The following is a 15,494-nucleotide window of genomic DNA, read 5'->3' as shown; positions in this document are numbered from 1 at the left end:
TTTTTTTTTATTAATATAGGTATTCGGATCAACTCGCGCGCACCTTCACTAATTCCACGAGCCCTGAAGTTAACGACCATATAAGTTTCTAGTGGCGTTTGTAAAACTTAAACTGGTAACCTTTAAAAAAACAAATCTAGAAATTGACTAATTAAACTACACCCGTTAAGGTTTTTTTTAAGGTTTCTTGTTTTTTTTTCTTAAAAATATAATAAAATAAAATAATACTACTGTTACCAAAAACAAGAAACCTTAAATCCAATTATCTATCATCGAGCGAGCAGAGTTCTTGTACTAAGTGCAGATGATATGATGTACAGTAATCCAAATGGATTGTGATTACAAGATTGAATACAAATACAAGGACGCGTTACGACGAAATAAAATTATGCTTTCAGAGCCACTTTTACGATGCAAAGATAATATTTTTAATGACCTGACCGAATGATAACGTAGTGATGAAACTTGTGTTGCTAATGGAAATAAACAGAGCTGGTCTGGAAGTTCTTTCAACATTCGCACCCGGTGGACGTTTGTTGTCGCCCTCCACCCGCAACATCAATGGTGTCAGGAAGGTATCTTTCATCATCAACAAACAAATACAACACAATTAGTTAGCATTTCATGACAAGTATGATTGGTTAAGTTGATAAAAAGTTGCAATCTGATTCCTTGGATTTTTCCCATGTGACAAGAATGTAATAGGGGTAATAAAGCAAGTATTGCTTAAAAATTACTTGGCTTCAACGGAAAAATTTCTATCAAGTGAAAGACAGTTCATCGGAAAGTGGTTGTCAAGTGCAGTGGACTTCATTTACACTTACATTTCTTCTTCAGGTTCATTCTTAAGCGCATTTTTGGCTATGCACTGAAATGCAGCGTCCACATTGAAACCTTCTTTTGCGGAAGTCTCAAAGTAAGGTATGTTTCCCTTAGCAGCGCACCATGCCTTCGCTTTCTTCTCAGAAACCTACAGTTGATAAATTGACGTCAATGAGGAATCTTTTTTCCTAGAGGTCTACATAAGAGAGTTGTATTCTGCCGCTCAAACATTACGAAGTTACACTTTTTATGAAATTTTCTCAAACATGAGGAAAAACACACGAGTCATGAAAAGGAAAAGATCCTCTTACCACTCGACTATTGCCTCCATCAACATCAATCTTGTTCCCGAACACAACAAATGGGAAGTTTTCAGGGTCAGATGGGCTAGCCTGCAGATTAATACCACAAAATATGATCTTCAGAGATTGTTTATGAACTATGAAAAATCTGTCCAGCCAATTAGCAAATAACCACCTGAATCAGAAACTCTTCTCGCCAATTATTAAGATTCTCAAATGACTTCATGACATTCACATCATGCACAAGAACACAACAGTCTGCACCACGGTAGAAAGCCACTCCAAGACTTTGAAACCTCTCTTGTCCTGCAGTATCCCATATCTGCACATATAGTATCAAGGCAAACAACAAAGTTATTTAGACTGCACGAGCAAGTATTTCCACTCTTAAGTCATGCCATGATTGACTTATGGGAGGACTTGAAGTAAAATATCATGTCCCTGAATATTGATTATCATCTGAGGTCAAGAGAACCTATAGTTTTTTTTCACTAAAACTCTCTTTCAAATTAACTGTCTGACTTCTTTTTTTCCTCCCTCCTACCATCATGATGACAACCACTCAACTAAGAGTTTGGACCGGAGCTTCAAATCATGATTTTGTTTAAGCAATCACATCAACAGAAAATTTGGTCCGATACCTCAAAGCACAATTATAGCCAACAAACTATTGGATCTCACTTATTTCTATATCGCCCTTCAACCATCTAAATACAGGATGCAACCTATTAAATCGCTCTCATTCGCGTTCTCCCAATACATCAAACATCCTCTTCTCCTTTCTGAATACTGGCTTCAACATAATATAAGTATTGGAAATTGCAAGCACGCACGAAACTGAAACACTTGCATGCAAAACACATCCACCAACAGGCAACGTTCTTCAAGTTTCATGCTTTCTACTACCTAATTCCTTCCACACCATGTTTCTATCTAAAGTCTAAACCGGTTGCTTGCTTATTCACGTAAGAAACATTTTAAACTAGTTATAAATTCTGAACTAATAGCTTGAAACAATTAATAATAGCTACAAGTAATAATTATCCACAATTAGCTGAACCCTCAGCTTAATAACACAAATTTGGAAATAAATATATAATACAATCAATGATCTAACAACAATAAATAAATAAATAAACAAACCAGGAGACAACAAATTATAATACATAAAGAGATCAAAATTCAAAAAATAGAAAAGAAATCGTGTTTGGGACCTGCAATGTGAACAATCTATCCTCAAAATGGACTTCTTTGGTTAAGAAGTCAGCTCCTATCGTCGCCTTGTATTGATTACTGAACCTTCGATTCACATACCTAAAAAAACCCACACCCATTATTGAAAAACAAATCCAAATGAAAAACAAAAAATCTTAAGAAGATTTCTGAAGAGTAATACTGATTCATTAGTGATGTCTTGCCTACCCTGCATAAATTATCAAAAACAAAAATCACATAAGCCAAAGAAAAAATCAAATATATATATATATATAAGGCGAGAGAAAAGTGATTAAGAGTACCCGCTATCACCGAGAATTATAACCTTCAAGAGCATGCGTCTACGAGTAGCCATTGATTCTTCAAGGAACTTTTTTTGAGAAGGCAATTGTGTTTTTCTTTTTCTTTTTTTAGTTCAGAAAATTACGGTTTGTTTTCAGGGGAGAGAGAGAGAGAGAGGGTGTTACCTTTGTTGAAAGGCTTGAAATTAGAGGGAGGAGAAATTTAGAAAATAATTAATTTTGTTGGGTCTAATATATTAAAAATTAATTTAATTTGAAATTTAAAATTATTAAATAATATATTAAGATATAATTTATATTATTTTTTAATTTATTTTTTAAAATAAAAATCTTTTAAACTTAAAAGTTGCACAAATATATATTACTCTATACTTATTTTTTTATCAAATAAAAAATAATAATAAATTTCAAACCCATAACCACTTAATCATTAAAATTATAATATTTTATTAAAAAAATAATTAAATTAAAAATTTAAATTATAAAATATAATTTATAACATTATCCACCTCCACCGCATGCCACCCTATCATTATTCGCGGCAGCCGCCTTGTTGAATTCCCTGATTCCCAGAATGCCCCTGTTATTATTCAATAAAATAGAATGGATAAGGGGCACGATAAAATAATATCAGCGGTAGTGTCGTTATCAAGAAAGTCGGTTATGTGGCAGCAATAGTTTCTAAGAGGAACGTAACGTGATTGAATGTTTATCCATTCTTTTTTTTATTACTATTATTATTATTAGAAAAATTACGTTTAATATCTTTTAGCCCAAGAAATTATACTTTAGGTGAATAAAAAATCTTTAAATATGATAAATAATTAAATTAACAAACCACCAATAATTTTCTCTCTTTTCAAACAACATTATTCTCTCTCTCAATTTTATTTTCCGAACAAAAATCAAACCTAAAATCTATCAATTTATCACACGATTTCTTTTGTTTCTCTACTTATACTCATGTTGATGAAATCTCTCTTTTCATTGAAAAGCAAATGATTATTTTTTCAAAACTCAAAAAAAAAACTTCAAATTAAAAACAAACAAAAAGGAAACCATAAGAAAAAAATCAAGAATCGCATATTAAACTTTTATCTTATTGGTAAAATTATAAACTCAAAAGTGCTTTATGGACGGTTCTTGCCAATTTAAGCACCATTTATTTTTACTTTTGAAACTACATTACATCTGAATATATTTTAAAAGTGTTTTTAAATTAAAAAAATATTAAATTAAAATTTTTTTTAGTGTTTTTTGATAATATTGATGTGCTAATGTCAAAAATTAAAAAAAAAACTAAAAAAAATATCATTTTAATACATTTTCAAGTAAAAAAATATTTTTAAAAATTTATGGTAGTTTTAGCAAGTAATGTTTTATGAATTTGACCATACATGTTGTTACAGTACATGGTATGCCTTGTGTCTTTATGTTGAATTTGTCACGAACTGATTGATTGTTGATGTTATCTATTAGTTTTCCATAAATAAATATGCTACTACTTCACTATTTTTTATCGCCACCACCATTTGAATTTGGCATCTCCTGTTCATTAGTATGAATAGCCATGTCACTTTTTTTTTTATTAGAGTTCCAAAATCCAAGATGCTTAAAAATAAGGTTGATGTGTTGAATAATCTGTTAATCTCTTAGTTTAAGCAATATGATTCATTCTCCCTAGCTAAGATATCTGGTGGCTTAATATGGAAAGGCTAGATGGTTGGTAGTTGGTATTTGCAAAAGGTCTTCTTTGATGGATATAGAAACTCTCAAATGCTTAAGTCAATAACTTTATAAAGAGAAAAAGTGTGATGATATTTTAGAGGGATAGATTTTGAAAATATATATGTTGAAAGTGTTAAGAATAAAAATATTGTAAACCTTAAGATTGAATTATTCATGGTGTAATTATAACCCATGAGACTTGTCTTTTTGTGGAGAGAAGAGGCTAAAATATAATTTCACTTTTATGATATTTTAAGTTGTATTCTACTCAAATAATACGTATGGGATTAATATACAATATTACAGGACCTGCATGGAGCCTTAAAACATTTTTAAATAATGTGTTACTCAAGCCTATTAGAGGTCAAAAATGAGTTCAGAAACAGTGCTTGGACCCAACCATGTTGGGCTGGGGCATGGTAGCCTGAGCCCACGGGGGTGCTGGGCTGCACACCTAGCATCCATACTCGAGCTCAGTGTACTCCTAATATAAGTTTGGGCTACCATACTAGAGCCCATGCACCTTGGTAGAAGTTTGGGTTTGGGTATGGTAGCCAAGCCAATGGGAATGTTTTTTTTATCTTTGAGGGAGGTTTTGGGCCTTTGTGGGGTTAGGGCCCATTAAACTTGGATCTTGGTGATGAGAATGCAAGATGTCTTATTTTTTTTCTGTGATGTTTAGTATTTTATATTTATTTGAAGTCTAAATGTACTCATTTTTTTATATATTTTGATTTAGGATACAAATAGAGATATTAAGGGCAAAATGAAGTCAATTGGACGATTTTAAATAATTTTGACATAAATTTGTAATCTAGTCATAACTCTCTCATCCAAGCTTCTATTGAGATAATTCAAAATGTCATATTTTTTTCCTGTAATGTTTAGTATTTAATACTTATTTGATGTCTAAATGCACTCATTATTTTTATATTTCAATTTATGATTCAAATGGAGACGTTAAGAGCAAAACAAAGTTAATTGGACGATTCTGAATAGTTTTAACATGGCTTTGTAATCTAGTCATAACTCTCTCATCCAAGCTCTAATTGAGATTATTGAAAATGTATGGAACCCTAAGCAACATCTATAAAACTTTCATTTTTTTAGTTTTGAGAGATACTTATCGAAGTCAAAGTTGGGCATAAAATCCCTGCATCTGTACTTTTAACATGCTGGAACATTCTTTGGCTTACAAATCTAATATGATTTGATTTATTTTCGGAAGCTTACAGATTTGGTGCATGCATTACAGCTAAAGACATTACTTTTCTTATCATATTAGGATTTTCTTTTATTATTTAATAATTTCATTAAATATTTAGATTTGATGGTTATTAATGAAGGATAATATTAAGAGTATTTTTAGGAGATTTTGTAGACTTTTTAAGAGGGTGAAAAAACATGTAAAAGAGAAAAGGAAGGCATTAGATCAAACTAAATTTTTATTTGGACAAAGGAAACGAAAGCCTTGAAATCAATAAAATTACGAGATCTAATTTATTTTCATTTCTCAATTTATGCTTTGAGTATTGAATGTTCTTTTATGTCTATTTTCATGATTGTCTTGTTTAATTACTAGGATGCCTGCTAGTTTATTATTCGTTGCAATCTACTACTAGATTAAAATTTCATATCTGTAATTGTTTGATATCTCTAATATGTGAAGCAACTAAGGTTAATGATTTGTTGTGTCAAAAATAAATAAATTTTAGAAAGAATCTTCGACTAAATTAAATGCAATCGATTGTGCTTGTGTTGTTTAGCTTCATCAATCTCTCTAATTCTTAAGGCTGCTACTAGATTAGATTTTTAGCGCTTGTCTTAAGTTGTTTAGCAGTTAGGGTTAATTAGATTGATTGTTTTCTAATTGATCGCAACTAAAAAGAGATAGAAAAATAGTTCCAATGATAAATATTAAAAGTATAAATAAATATATATTTTTATCGATGATTGGTTATAAAAAACTCGATGGTAAATGTTGACTTAGACCAAGATTTGTTCTCTTAACTAATTTTGATATTTTAATTGAACTTGTTTTTTAGTTGTTTTCTTAAAATTCTCTTCGTTACATTCAAACCTCCCCATCTTTATTCATGTACCACAAAACTAGGCTAAATACTTTATGTGAAAACGAACCTTACTCCCACTCTTACATATATTTTTAAGAGTGGAGGTTTTATTTTTGGTTGTAGCGACAACACCCCAACTGGCAAAATCATTTTGCAGATGCAACATAAATGTATAAGCTAAAGTGGATGGTAGCTAATAGCGATACTCTGAAATAGTTAAAGTGGGAATGGCTGAGATTTCATGATATGCCAAAACTGATTTCCTTCCATCATATGAATGGTTTGTTCTATTTTCTTTGGTGACTGATAAGAACTTTGAACTTCTTCAATGGTTCTTTTGATTTTTATTTTAATTTTCTTTCATGCAGAATATTCTTCCGTTGCTTTGCTCAGATTCCTACATGCTGGTGGGTTTGGGCTTGAATTGAGCAAAAACAGAAGGCCATTTGTTGTTTCAAGAACAATTCGGTTTGCTGCACTGGAATTGACTAGGAAAGAGTGCACAAGGTTGCTGCTTCTGTTCGTAGTTGGAAGCCACCTTAAGTTTATGAAGGGAAAGGGATTATGTAAATTGATCAAGTTACTAAGAAGAAACAAGGAAAGAAGTCGAAATGATAGATTAATTTAATTTAATTTAATTAATTTGCTATCTCCTGGCCAAAAAAGGAGCTAGCTAGATGGCATCCAATAAAATTCCACATGCTCTATGAATATACAAACAAGCAGTTAAAGGGAGTAATCAAATATAAAGAATAGTAACGGTGGTGGTTTCACCTATCCTAATTATTGTCTAGAAAAATGAACCCCCGAGGCCAATGCAGTTAAACCATGGAATTTGAGTTCAACTGTGCACGTGAAATTTGAACCTTTGTAGCCTCTATCTACCTCATCCATCAACCTCATTTTGGCGACAAAATTGTGGTTTGTCCAGAGTAGGCATGACTTTTGACAAACCAAGGAATGTGATGTAGTCAGCTGTTTGAGACCTTTCCTAGGTATCTTTGATGTGTTCCTCCTTTCTTTGTGAATCCATCTCTGGTTTAGTTTGTTGGCCTTCTGTGCTTGAGCGGAATGGATTCCGACCAGACTCGCTTGTGGGTTCAGTGCATTCTTGGCTGCTTGTACTTGCTAGTGGGTTCACCCTGCTATCATGCTCAGGACTTTCTAGTGCTAACTTTCTGAATTTCTTCAGGTCCTCCTCGTATTGGTGATTGGTATAATCTGAGCTTGCAGAACTGTATACCATGCTAGGCCCAGGAGTGATCCCCTCATTTAGTTCACCAAGAGGCATATTTCCTTCCAGAGCTCGAACTATCTGCTTTGCACAAAATGCAGAAGGGTTACATGCCAGCATATAGAGTGTAGTTCTAATATTTTAGATTCCAAACAGTATTGGTTCTGGTGAAAGTCAAACTTGCAATATCTCATATATATATCACAATTCCAACCAAAACTGGAAATTTGGAACACTTGATGTCTTCTAAAATATTGGATACGTGTTTCAAGTGCTTCAACAAATAATTCAGAAAAAAGTTCATGGTGCCAAGATCATTAAAGAAAAGACATTGACTAGTTTATGCAAAACTTCACTGGAAGAATTGAAGCTATTCAACTTTGAATCAATAAGGAATGAATAAAGTAAACACACCTATTCACGATCAAAAGCAGTATACTCAGCGCTTGTGGAATTACCTGGCTCATTCGCGGCCGAAACCGTCCCAAATGACGAACACAAGCTGCAGCACAACAAATCATTCGGATCATTTCATTAGAATCATAGTCCTGCAGTTTTGGGTCAACAACAGCATCAAAGTTGCCATCTTCTAGAGCTTGCTTGAGCAAAGGCCTTGCCTGGTTATTCATGAAAGAGTGTTATTTTTGCATAACAATCCCTTTTCAAAATTTAACTTGTATGTTCATTACCTAAATGTCCTAATAATTTAACTTAAGAATACCACTAAGAGAAAATGATACAAGAACAAATGCATCCAGTGCCTGAAAAGATCTCAATTGCCATGAAGATAGGATTCAACTCAATCCCAGTGACCAGCAATTGGATACCTCTACCCGCTATTGCAAAAAATAACATGGGCTATACTAATTTTTTCACCGATCACCAACATATATACATAGTAAATAAGCATTGTCATAAGCAAGTTAAAGTCCACAAAACACTGAAATTCAACCTGGATATCAACATGTTTTTAGTTTTAGGGGGAGGGGGTGATTTATGATTCGGTCCTTAACATTGCCAAATTACAAACAATGAATTCTCACTTAGGATACTGTGATTAATTTGATAATTTTGTACTGTTATAAGCTACGCTGAGGAACAAATACATACCCAATCAACTATGCTATCATCAATAAAGGATTGAGTTCTATCAACAGGCCGACGCCCGCTAATCAACTCTAGAAGCACAACACCAAAGGAATAGACATCTGACTTCGCTGTAAGCTTCCCAGAGGAGGCATACTCTGGTGCCATATAACTGCAATTGGAATGGTGCATTTAGAAATTGTTCAAGTAATTTTCCCATAGTAAATGAAAAGCAGAGGGGAAGAGGTGATGGAAGAGAAACCCAAACCGTCTACTCTTTTGTTTTTAATTTTTTCCCAAACTAGATTACATGGCACAATCTTAACTATTCACCAGTAACATGACAAGCTCATCTTACCCAAAAGTTCCCATCACTCGAGTTGAGACATGAGTTTCTGTATCTAAAGAATGTTTGGCAAGTCCAAAATCAGCAACCTGAACAAAAAGAATCCAGGTATACTCATCAATTATATAATTTAACATCAAAGAAACTGAATAGAATAAATAATATTAACTTGTATAGTTTTACACAGCAATCCGAATCAAGGGCCACAAGTTTTCACAAACTTTTGTAAAACATAAATTTTTAATATTTTCAGTCACAGTTCGACCTTGAGGAGAATGAAGAAAGAATAAATTGGTACTTAGTATGTGAGTATTAAGGAATTGTAGCTTTGTATTCTAGATTTTATGATAAGCTGAAGAATTTTATTTCAAATATTTACAATTACTGTACATTTCAAGCTATCCTATTTGGTTTCGATTTTTCTATGTTTTGAGTTCTTCTACTCCTATTAGGACTTGGTTTTCGTATTTTTATTTTCTTTGATGCGTGTAATTAAGAACCCTAGCTAGTCACTCAAGTAATGCTACGCTATTAATATTGATCAATCAAATAAAATGAGTTTTCAGAGAGTTGTTCTCTGGGGTGTTGTGTTGCTTTCACTCATTGATTGTCCCACATCACTACCATAATGACATCATTTTTCAATTCTATTTTAAAGAAATTCTGTTCAAAAACTTGTATGAAAGAGATATCCAAAACTCCTTTGAAGTCTAGAATAACACACGACCTTTTGTCAATTGTCAGAGTCAGGAAGGGAGGGCAAGGAGGCAAATTAAGATCGTGTTCATTGATATTTGGGATTTAACTTCAAAAGTCAATTTGGTGGGCACTGGAAAAAAAATCCAAGTTTATCAAAAAAATGACCAATAATCATTACAGAAACATTTTAAATGACACAAACCCTACCTTTGCTTCAAAGCTATGATCAATAAGAATATTAGAAGCCTTGATATCTCGATGTATGATTTTAGGCTGGCCTGAAACATATTTTACCACAAAAAGTGATGGGAACTCAGAGATAAACAGCTTAAACGTGAAAAATGGACAAGCTAAATGTAGCAGGCAAAAATACTGACAGTCTTCATGCAGATATGCCAATCCTTTTGCAGCGCCAACTGCAATCTTCATTGTTGTTGACCAGTTCATGGTTGGTCTCCCATTCTCTGATATGTAATATATCTTTTGGTTAGACGATGATACCATATTTTAGCATGAAAAGTTTGTTCTTAAATCACTCTTCACTCTAACGTTACTCTTACACCATATATTTTGAACTTCTATTAAGGCCAACACAGAGTTGATTCCATTAAATGATAAAGAATCACTTTGACATTCGTTTCGTTACACTTTCCCCCCTTTATTATTTTCAGAAAATTAAAATTAGTCCATGTCCCTCCCCCAACTGCTCCAGATCTTACTCAAATTCCCTTCTGTGCCAATAGACAAAGTCCATAAAAAAAATTGGAGTACTGATGCTTTTTCTTAACTACAGGTGTGATAGAGGAAACGTGGAGCAGGAAACCACCCTCGCTTGTCAGAATTTTACATCAATATATTTTCACAAGCAGACACGGATGTGAATTTTTTAGTGAACTAAGAAAATAAGCATTAGAATGGCAGATGGATTTTGACGTTGATTTTCTTTTTGCAGGCTTTATATCTTGGAGCTCTTAGTAATAAGGAAATTTTAATAATAATTAAAAAAAAAAAAGGACTCACCATGTAAATGAAATTCCAAGGTGTAGTTGGGTACAAACTCATAAACAAGCATTCTTTGGGCTCCAGCGATGCAGTAACCAAATAATGAAACAAGATGTCGATGATGGACACGGCTAATAATCTCAATCTCGGCCCGAAATTCACGCTCCCCCTGTCCACTCCCAGATTTAAGCTGCTTAATTGCAACCACCGTACCATTAGCAAGGATTCCCTTGTGAACATAGCCAAAACCACCCTGACCAAGGAGGTTGGCTTCGGAGAAATTATCAGTGGCCATGGCTAGTTCTTCATAAGTAAAAGTGCTCTGTGAATATCCAAGAGCAATTCCAGGAGTTGGTGGTGGAAATTGCTTATCAGAGCCCATGCTGCTGCTTGTCGAAGGATGTTCAGCAAAAATACCAGGCATTGGTGGCAGTTGGTTACTCGGAGGAGTTCCTTGCGGATGAGTGAGCTTCGGCCACATCATCATTTTATTGTCCGGAGGGGGAGCAGTTTTGTGCTGCCAATCATCATCTGGAGGCATTAAAAAGAGCATAGAAACATAAAAAGCAAAGTAATTGACAAGAGTGGCTTGAACAGTTCAACAAACATCAAAAATAAATTGTTGGAAAAATAAAAAGGGACGACAGTTTTATGCATTCGAGTTGTATCAGCCATCTCTACAAATCACATTGAATAACACAAGTCTTTAACGTTTAAGCGCGAAACCAAACAAAACCATAAACGAAATTGTATAAAGAAACGAAACAAATCAAGAATCCAAGCACAAATGCACATTGTATGCAATTCAAAGTCAATAGAAACCAAAACAAACCTTTGCTAGCTACTTGCGAAGGTTGGCCAGTGAGCAACAATCTCTGCGCTTCCTTCCTTTTCTTCCTCCGGTACACACAAACAGAAAAACCCACACCAGCCAGCACACCTAACACTACTCCTACTATCAACGCCGACAGTACCGGCGGGGACGGCCCTGCCGGTCCCCGAGATCCACTTGGATATGACGGCGGCGTTAGAGTACCATTCGAGTTCGTCGGTGGAGGTGCCTGAGAAGCAGTTTGGTTGGTCGTGTCAGGCGCAGGCGGAGGCGGAGGTGTGAGGTTAGATACTGGCGGAGGAGGGGTGGAGTTGAAGGGGACCGGAGAAACCCCCGGAGACGGAGACGACATCGTCCGCAATGTTTCCGGCGAGTAATATTTTGTAGTGAGAGAGAGAGAGGTGGTAAAGCAGCTTAGAAGTTTCTTTATTTTATCAACATGGGATGCTGAGCTAGCGAAGTAGAAAAGAAGACGTCATTAGTGGATCCCACAGAATTATTTATTATCTTGCTAATTACTTGTCTTCGTTGCTTCGTTTTCTTTTTAACTTTTCAGGGCAGATTATTTATTGGAAATACATTGTTTTTTTTTTTTGTTTTTGACTATTATCAAATTAAATTATAAATCAAGTTATTAAGAAGGATGAAAATTAAAATTAAAAGATCAATTTTGATCACCATTTTTTTTTAACTTTTCAGGGTAGATTACTTATTGGAAATACATTGTTTTTTTTTAATTTGGCTATTATCAAATTAAATTATAAATCAAGTTATTAAGAAGGGTGAAAATAAAAATTAAAAGATCAATTTTGATCACAAACTTTATTTTTTTTTAATTTTCAGGGCAGATTAATTTTTTGAAAATACATTGTTTTTTTTTAATTTGGCTATTATCAGATTAAATTATAAATCAACTTATTAAGAAAGGTGAAAATACAAAATAAAAGATCATTTTTTATCACAAACTTTATTTTTTTTATTTTATAGCTTCTAGCGTGAAAGAAATTAAAGAAAGTTACCGAAATCCAACGCTAAAGATTCGATGCTAAAGAGATAAAATCTCTGTTGGCACCTATTTCAGCCATTAAAACAGTTGAAATTAGTGTCAAATTATTCATTTTGATGAGAAAGCTCATGTTAAGAGTTTTTTTACCTTAAAAATCCCAATAAAAATAGATTTGGTCTTAGTAAGCTTTTTAGTTTTGGGTTGATTTCAGATTTTAGAACGGTTTTATTGGGCTTTTTTAAGTCATAAATGGGTTCATCAAGTTGCTTATGATGTTTTCTAGGTTTTTTAGGTAAACAATTGGTTAAAAAATCAGTTTTTGGATCTATAAAAACATCAGTCATGTTTTCTCGGCCACCATAATAGCTGAAAACTGAGAAATACAGACGACGTGTCATCGCCTTAATAGGTGGCACGTCAATTGATTATTTTTTTTCAAGAAATATTGGGTTGACAACATTATGCAAATAAAAAAAATTAGATCTCGTTGAGCGAGCCTGAACTAAATGGGCCATGTGAGCTAGTCTGGCTTGCTAAGCTCAGCTACACCTAGCCTTTGCTAAGTTGTTTATCGGAAAGTGGTTTTTAAGAAATTACTTTCCAAATTTTTCTGTGTTTGTTTGTCATTAGGAAAGTTGGTCGACAGAAAACACTTTTTAGTCAAAGGAAAATTCAGCTTGGTTTCCAGGAAAGTGTTTTCCTTTTATTTTGGGCGGAAAACACTTTCTGAAAGTTGTGAAAAATTTAGAAATGTCATATTATTTGCTGATTATATCAAATTTGGTCCTCAAACTTTTGATTGTTATATATATTTTGTTTTGAATATTTTTTTTCAATTTCATCCCTTATAATTTAATTTTTATATTAATTTTGGTCCTTATTTTTATAATTATTATTTGTTTTTCCCTTATCATTTTTTAATTGAAATTTTTTATCTATCAAATTTGATCCTCATTCTTTATATTGTTACTTATTTTATTTGAAATAATTTATGAAATGTTAATTATTATTATTTTAATTTCTTTATCTTTCAATTTTTTATTTTTTAGATTTGATCTCTATTATTTTGATTATTCTTTATTTTATTTGAGATAATTTATGAAATTATATTTTTTTTTAATTTCATTGTCATTCAACTTTTTAATTTTTAAGATTTGTTCCTCATTATTTTAATAAACTTGAAAAAAATAAAATATTAATAAGTTATTTTCCAGTTTATTTTTCATGACATAACCAAACACTGGAAAGTGCTTTCCAATTTATTTTTCATTACACTACCAAATATCGGAAAATAATTCACTTTCTCATAATTCACTTTTCTGGAATTCACTTTTCAAAAAAAAACTACTTTACAGCGAACAAACGGGGCCTTAGATTAATACATATTCTCTCTTTTATTTTGTTTAGAGTGTTTATTTATATGATGATTATTTTTATATATACTTTTAATTTTTAAAGGGGTTTTTCTAATTCATCTATAATTTTTATTTTTATTTTATCTTTTGTATAGATAAACTTTATTTTTTAAATAAAAAAATATTTTCATATAATATTTTTAATATGTGCAGTCTTCCATAATATTTTTTTTCTCTTTTATTTTATCCAATTAATTTAATTTGTGTGTCTATTTGTATTACGTTTAATTGAATAAAACAATTATTTTAATAAACAATTTAGAAAACATAACTAGATAAATACCCTATCTTGCACTATTAATAATTTTTTTTTGCATCCTTAATTTATGATTCAGGTAAAAAAAAAAATTATTATTGACAATTTTCAAAAGATATTATTAAAATTAAGTATAATTGAAGTGTAGTTCATGACATAATCTATTTAAGGATTTGGCAAGATATAATTTAAATTATCGAAAAGTTTCAAACTAATTAACATTATATAATTCATGGTATTTTTCTAACATTCTAAAGATTTTTTAATCAAGTGTCTCAGCTATTTTTTTTTCTATTCAAAAGTGTCTACCTTTGTCTTCTAATAATGTTATAATTTTTTATTAAATTGGATTCTTAGTTAATTTTTTAGAAGTTATTTTTTGTACTTAAATTACTTTACATTCTTTTGGACATGCACTTAAAATATTAAAAAATTCAAGACTTATCAAGAAAATAATTTATAAAGTTTTTATCCATATATATAGTGATAATCTATATTCATGCCATATATTTTTAAAAATATTCATGTTATATATAATTGAAATTGATTGTTTGAAATAGAAAAGTTTCATAATAATATAATGTTAAGTGAAACCTTTTTAGTAATTATTATTTTTAATTTTTATGTGTTTATCTTAAATATTAATAGATAATTAAATATATGTCCCTAATTTTTACTTAAGTCTTCTTAAAAATTATTACATATTGTTAATATTTAATCTATATCCCTAATTAATTTAGTTATAATTCATAAGATTTATGTAATATTATTTGGAAATAAAATTTATTTATTATAATAATATTTACTTTATCAAAAGCAAAATAATAAACTATTAACCATCGTAAATATCAAAAGCAAAATAATAAACTATTAACCATCGCATAAAGAATTACATTAAATCTTGAAATAAGTTTAGTGATAAATATTTCTGATTATGCACGGTGCATCACAAATTCATGTAAATTACCTTCATGGCATGTGCAAAATCTAAAACTAATGGAGTAACAAATTTTTATTACAAAATTAATTTAAATTTCAAAATATAAATTCTTAAAGAAAGGCAAGGAGAGCAACATATTACTACAAAAACTAAAAGAGTCCAGTTCTAGTCATTCTAAACAGAAAAAATCATTCAAATAAAAAAAACTTAAATGACCAGCATGTTTGCAAGTAAACA

The 15,494-nt window shown here is 31.7% G+C and overlaps 2 protein-coding genes across 4 annotated transcripts; both read right to left on the bottom strand.

The window, feature by feature from the left end:
• Window positions 1-233: 233 nt before the first annotated feature.
• On the bottom strand, window positions 234-2,848 carry LOC133671515 (ras-related protein Rab7-like). The gene is made up of 7 exons (XM_062092286.1): window positions 2,642-2,848; window positions 2,521-2,547; window positions 2,339-2,438; window positions 1,300-1,446; window positions 1,134-1,214; window positions 825-970; window positions 234-579 (listed from the first exon to the last, which is right to left on the bottom strand). Exons 1-7 carry the CDS (start codon window positions 2,692-2,694, stop codon window positions 510-512), a joined length of 624 nt encoding a protein of 207 aa, XP_061948270.1. The 5' UTR covers window positions 2,695-2,848; the 3' UTR covers window positions 234-509.
• Window positions 2,849-7,053: 4,205 nt separating this feature from the next.
• LOC133671494 (proline-rich receptor-like protein kinase PERK15) lies at window positions 7,054-12,085 on the bottom strand. 3 transcript variants are annotated; one of them, XM_062092272.1, is made up of 8 exons: window positions 11,641-12,085; window positions 10,827-11,339; window positions 10,184-10,270; window positions 10,014-10,084; window positions 9,120-9,196; window positions 8,786-8,933; window positions 8,134-8,292; window positions 7,054-7,756 (listed from the first exon to the last, which is right to left on the bottom strand). In XM_062092272.1, the coding sequence occupies exons 1-8, from the start codon at window positions 11,990-11,992 to the stop codon at window positions 7,433-7,435; spliced, it is 1,731 nt and encodes a 576-aa protein (XP_061948256.1). In that variant the 5' UTR covers window positions 11,993-12,085; the 3' UTR covers window positions 7,054-7,432. The 3 variants fall into 3 exon arrangements, with proteins under 3 accessions (XP_061948256.1, XP_061948247.1, XP_061948262.1); XM_062092263.1 differs by having other exon boundaries at window positions 10,014-10,270; XM_062092278.1 differs by having other exon boundaries at window positions 10,014-10,270; window positions 10,827-11,325; window positions 11,641-11,779.
• Window positions 12,086-15,494: the final 3,409 nt, after the last annotated feature.

Source organism: Populus nigra, chromosome 1 (assembly GCF_951802175.1).
Source record: "Populus nigra chromosome 1, ddPopNigr1.1, whole genome shotgun sequence".
NCBI lineage: Eukaryota > Viridiplantae > Streptophyta > Magnoliopsida > Malpighiales > Salicaceae > Populus > Populus nigra.
Note: the sequence above shows the minus strand (reverse complement) of the source record. Positions and strands in the feature narration are given on the sequence as shown.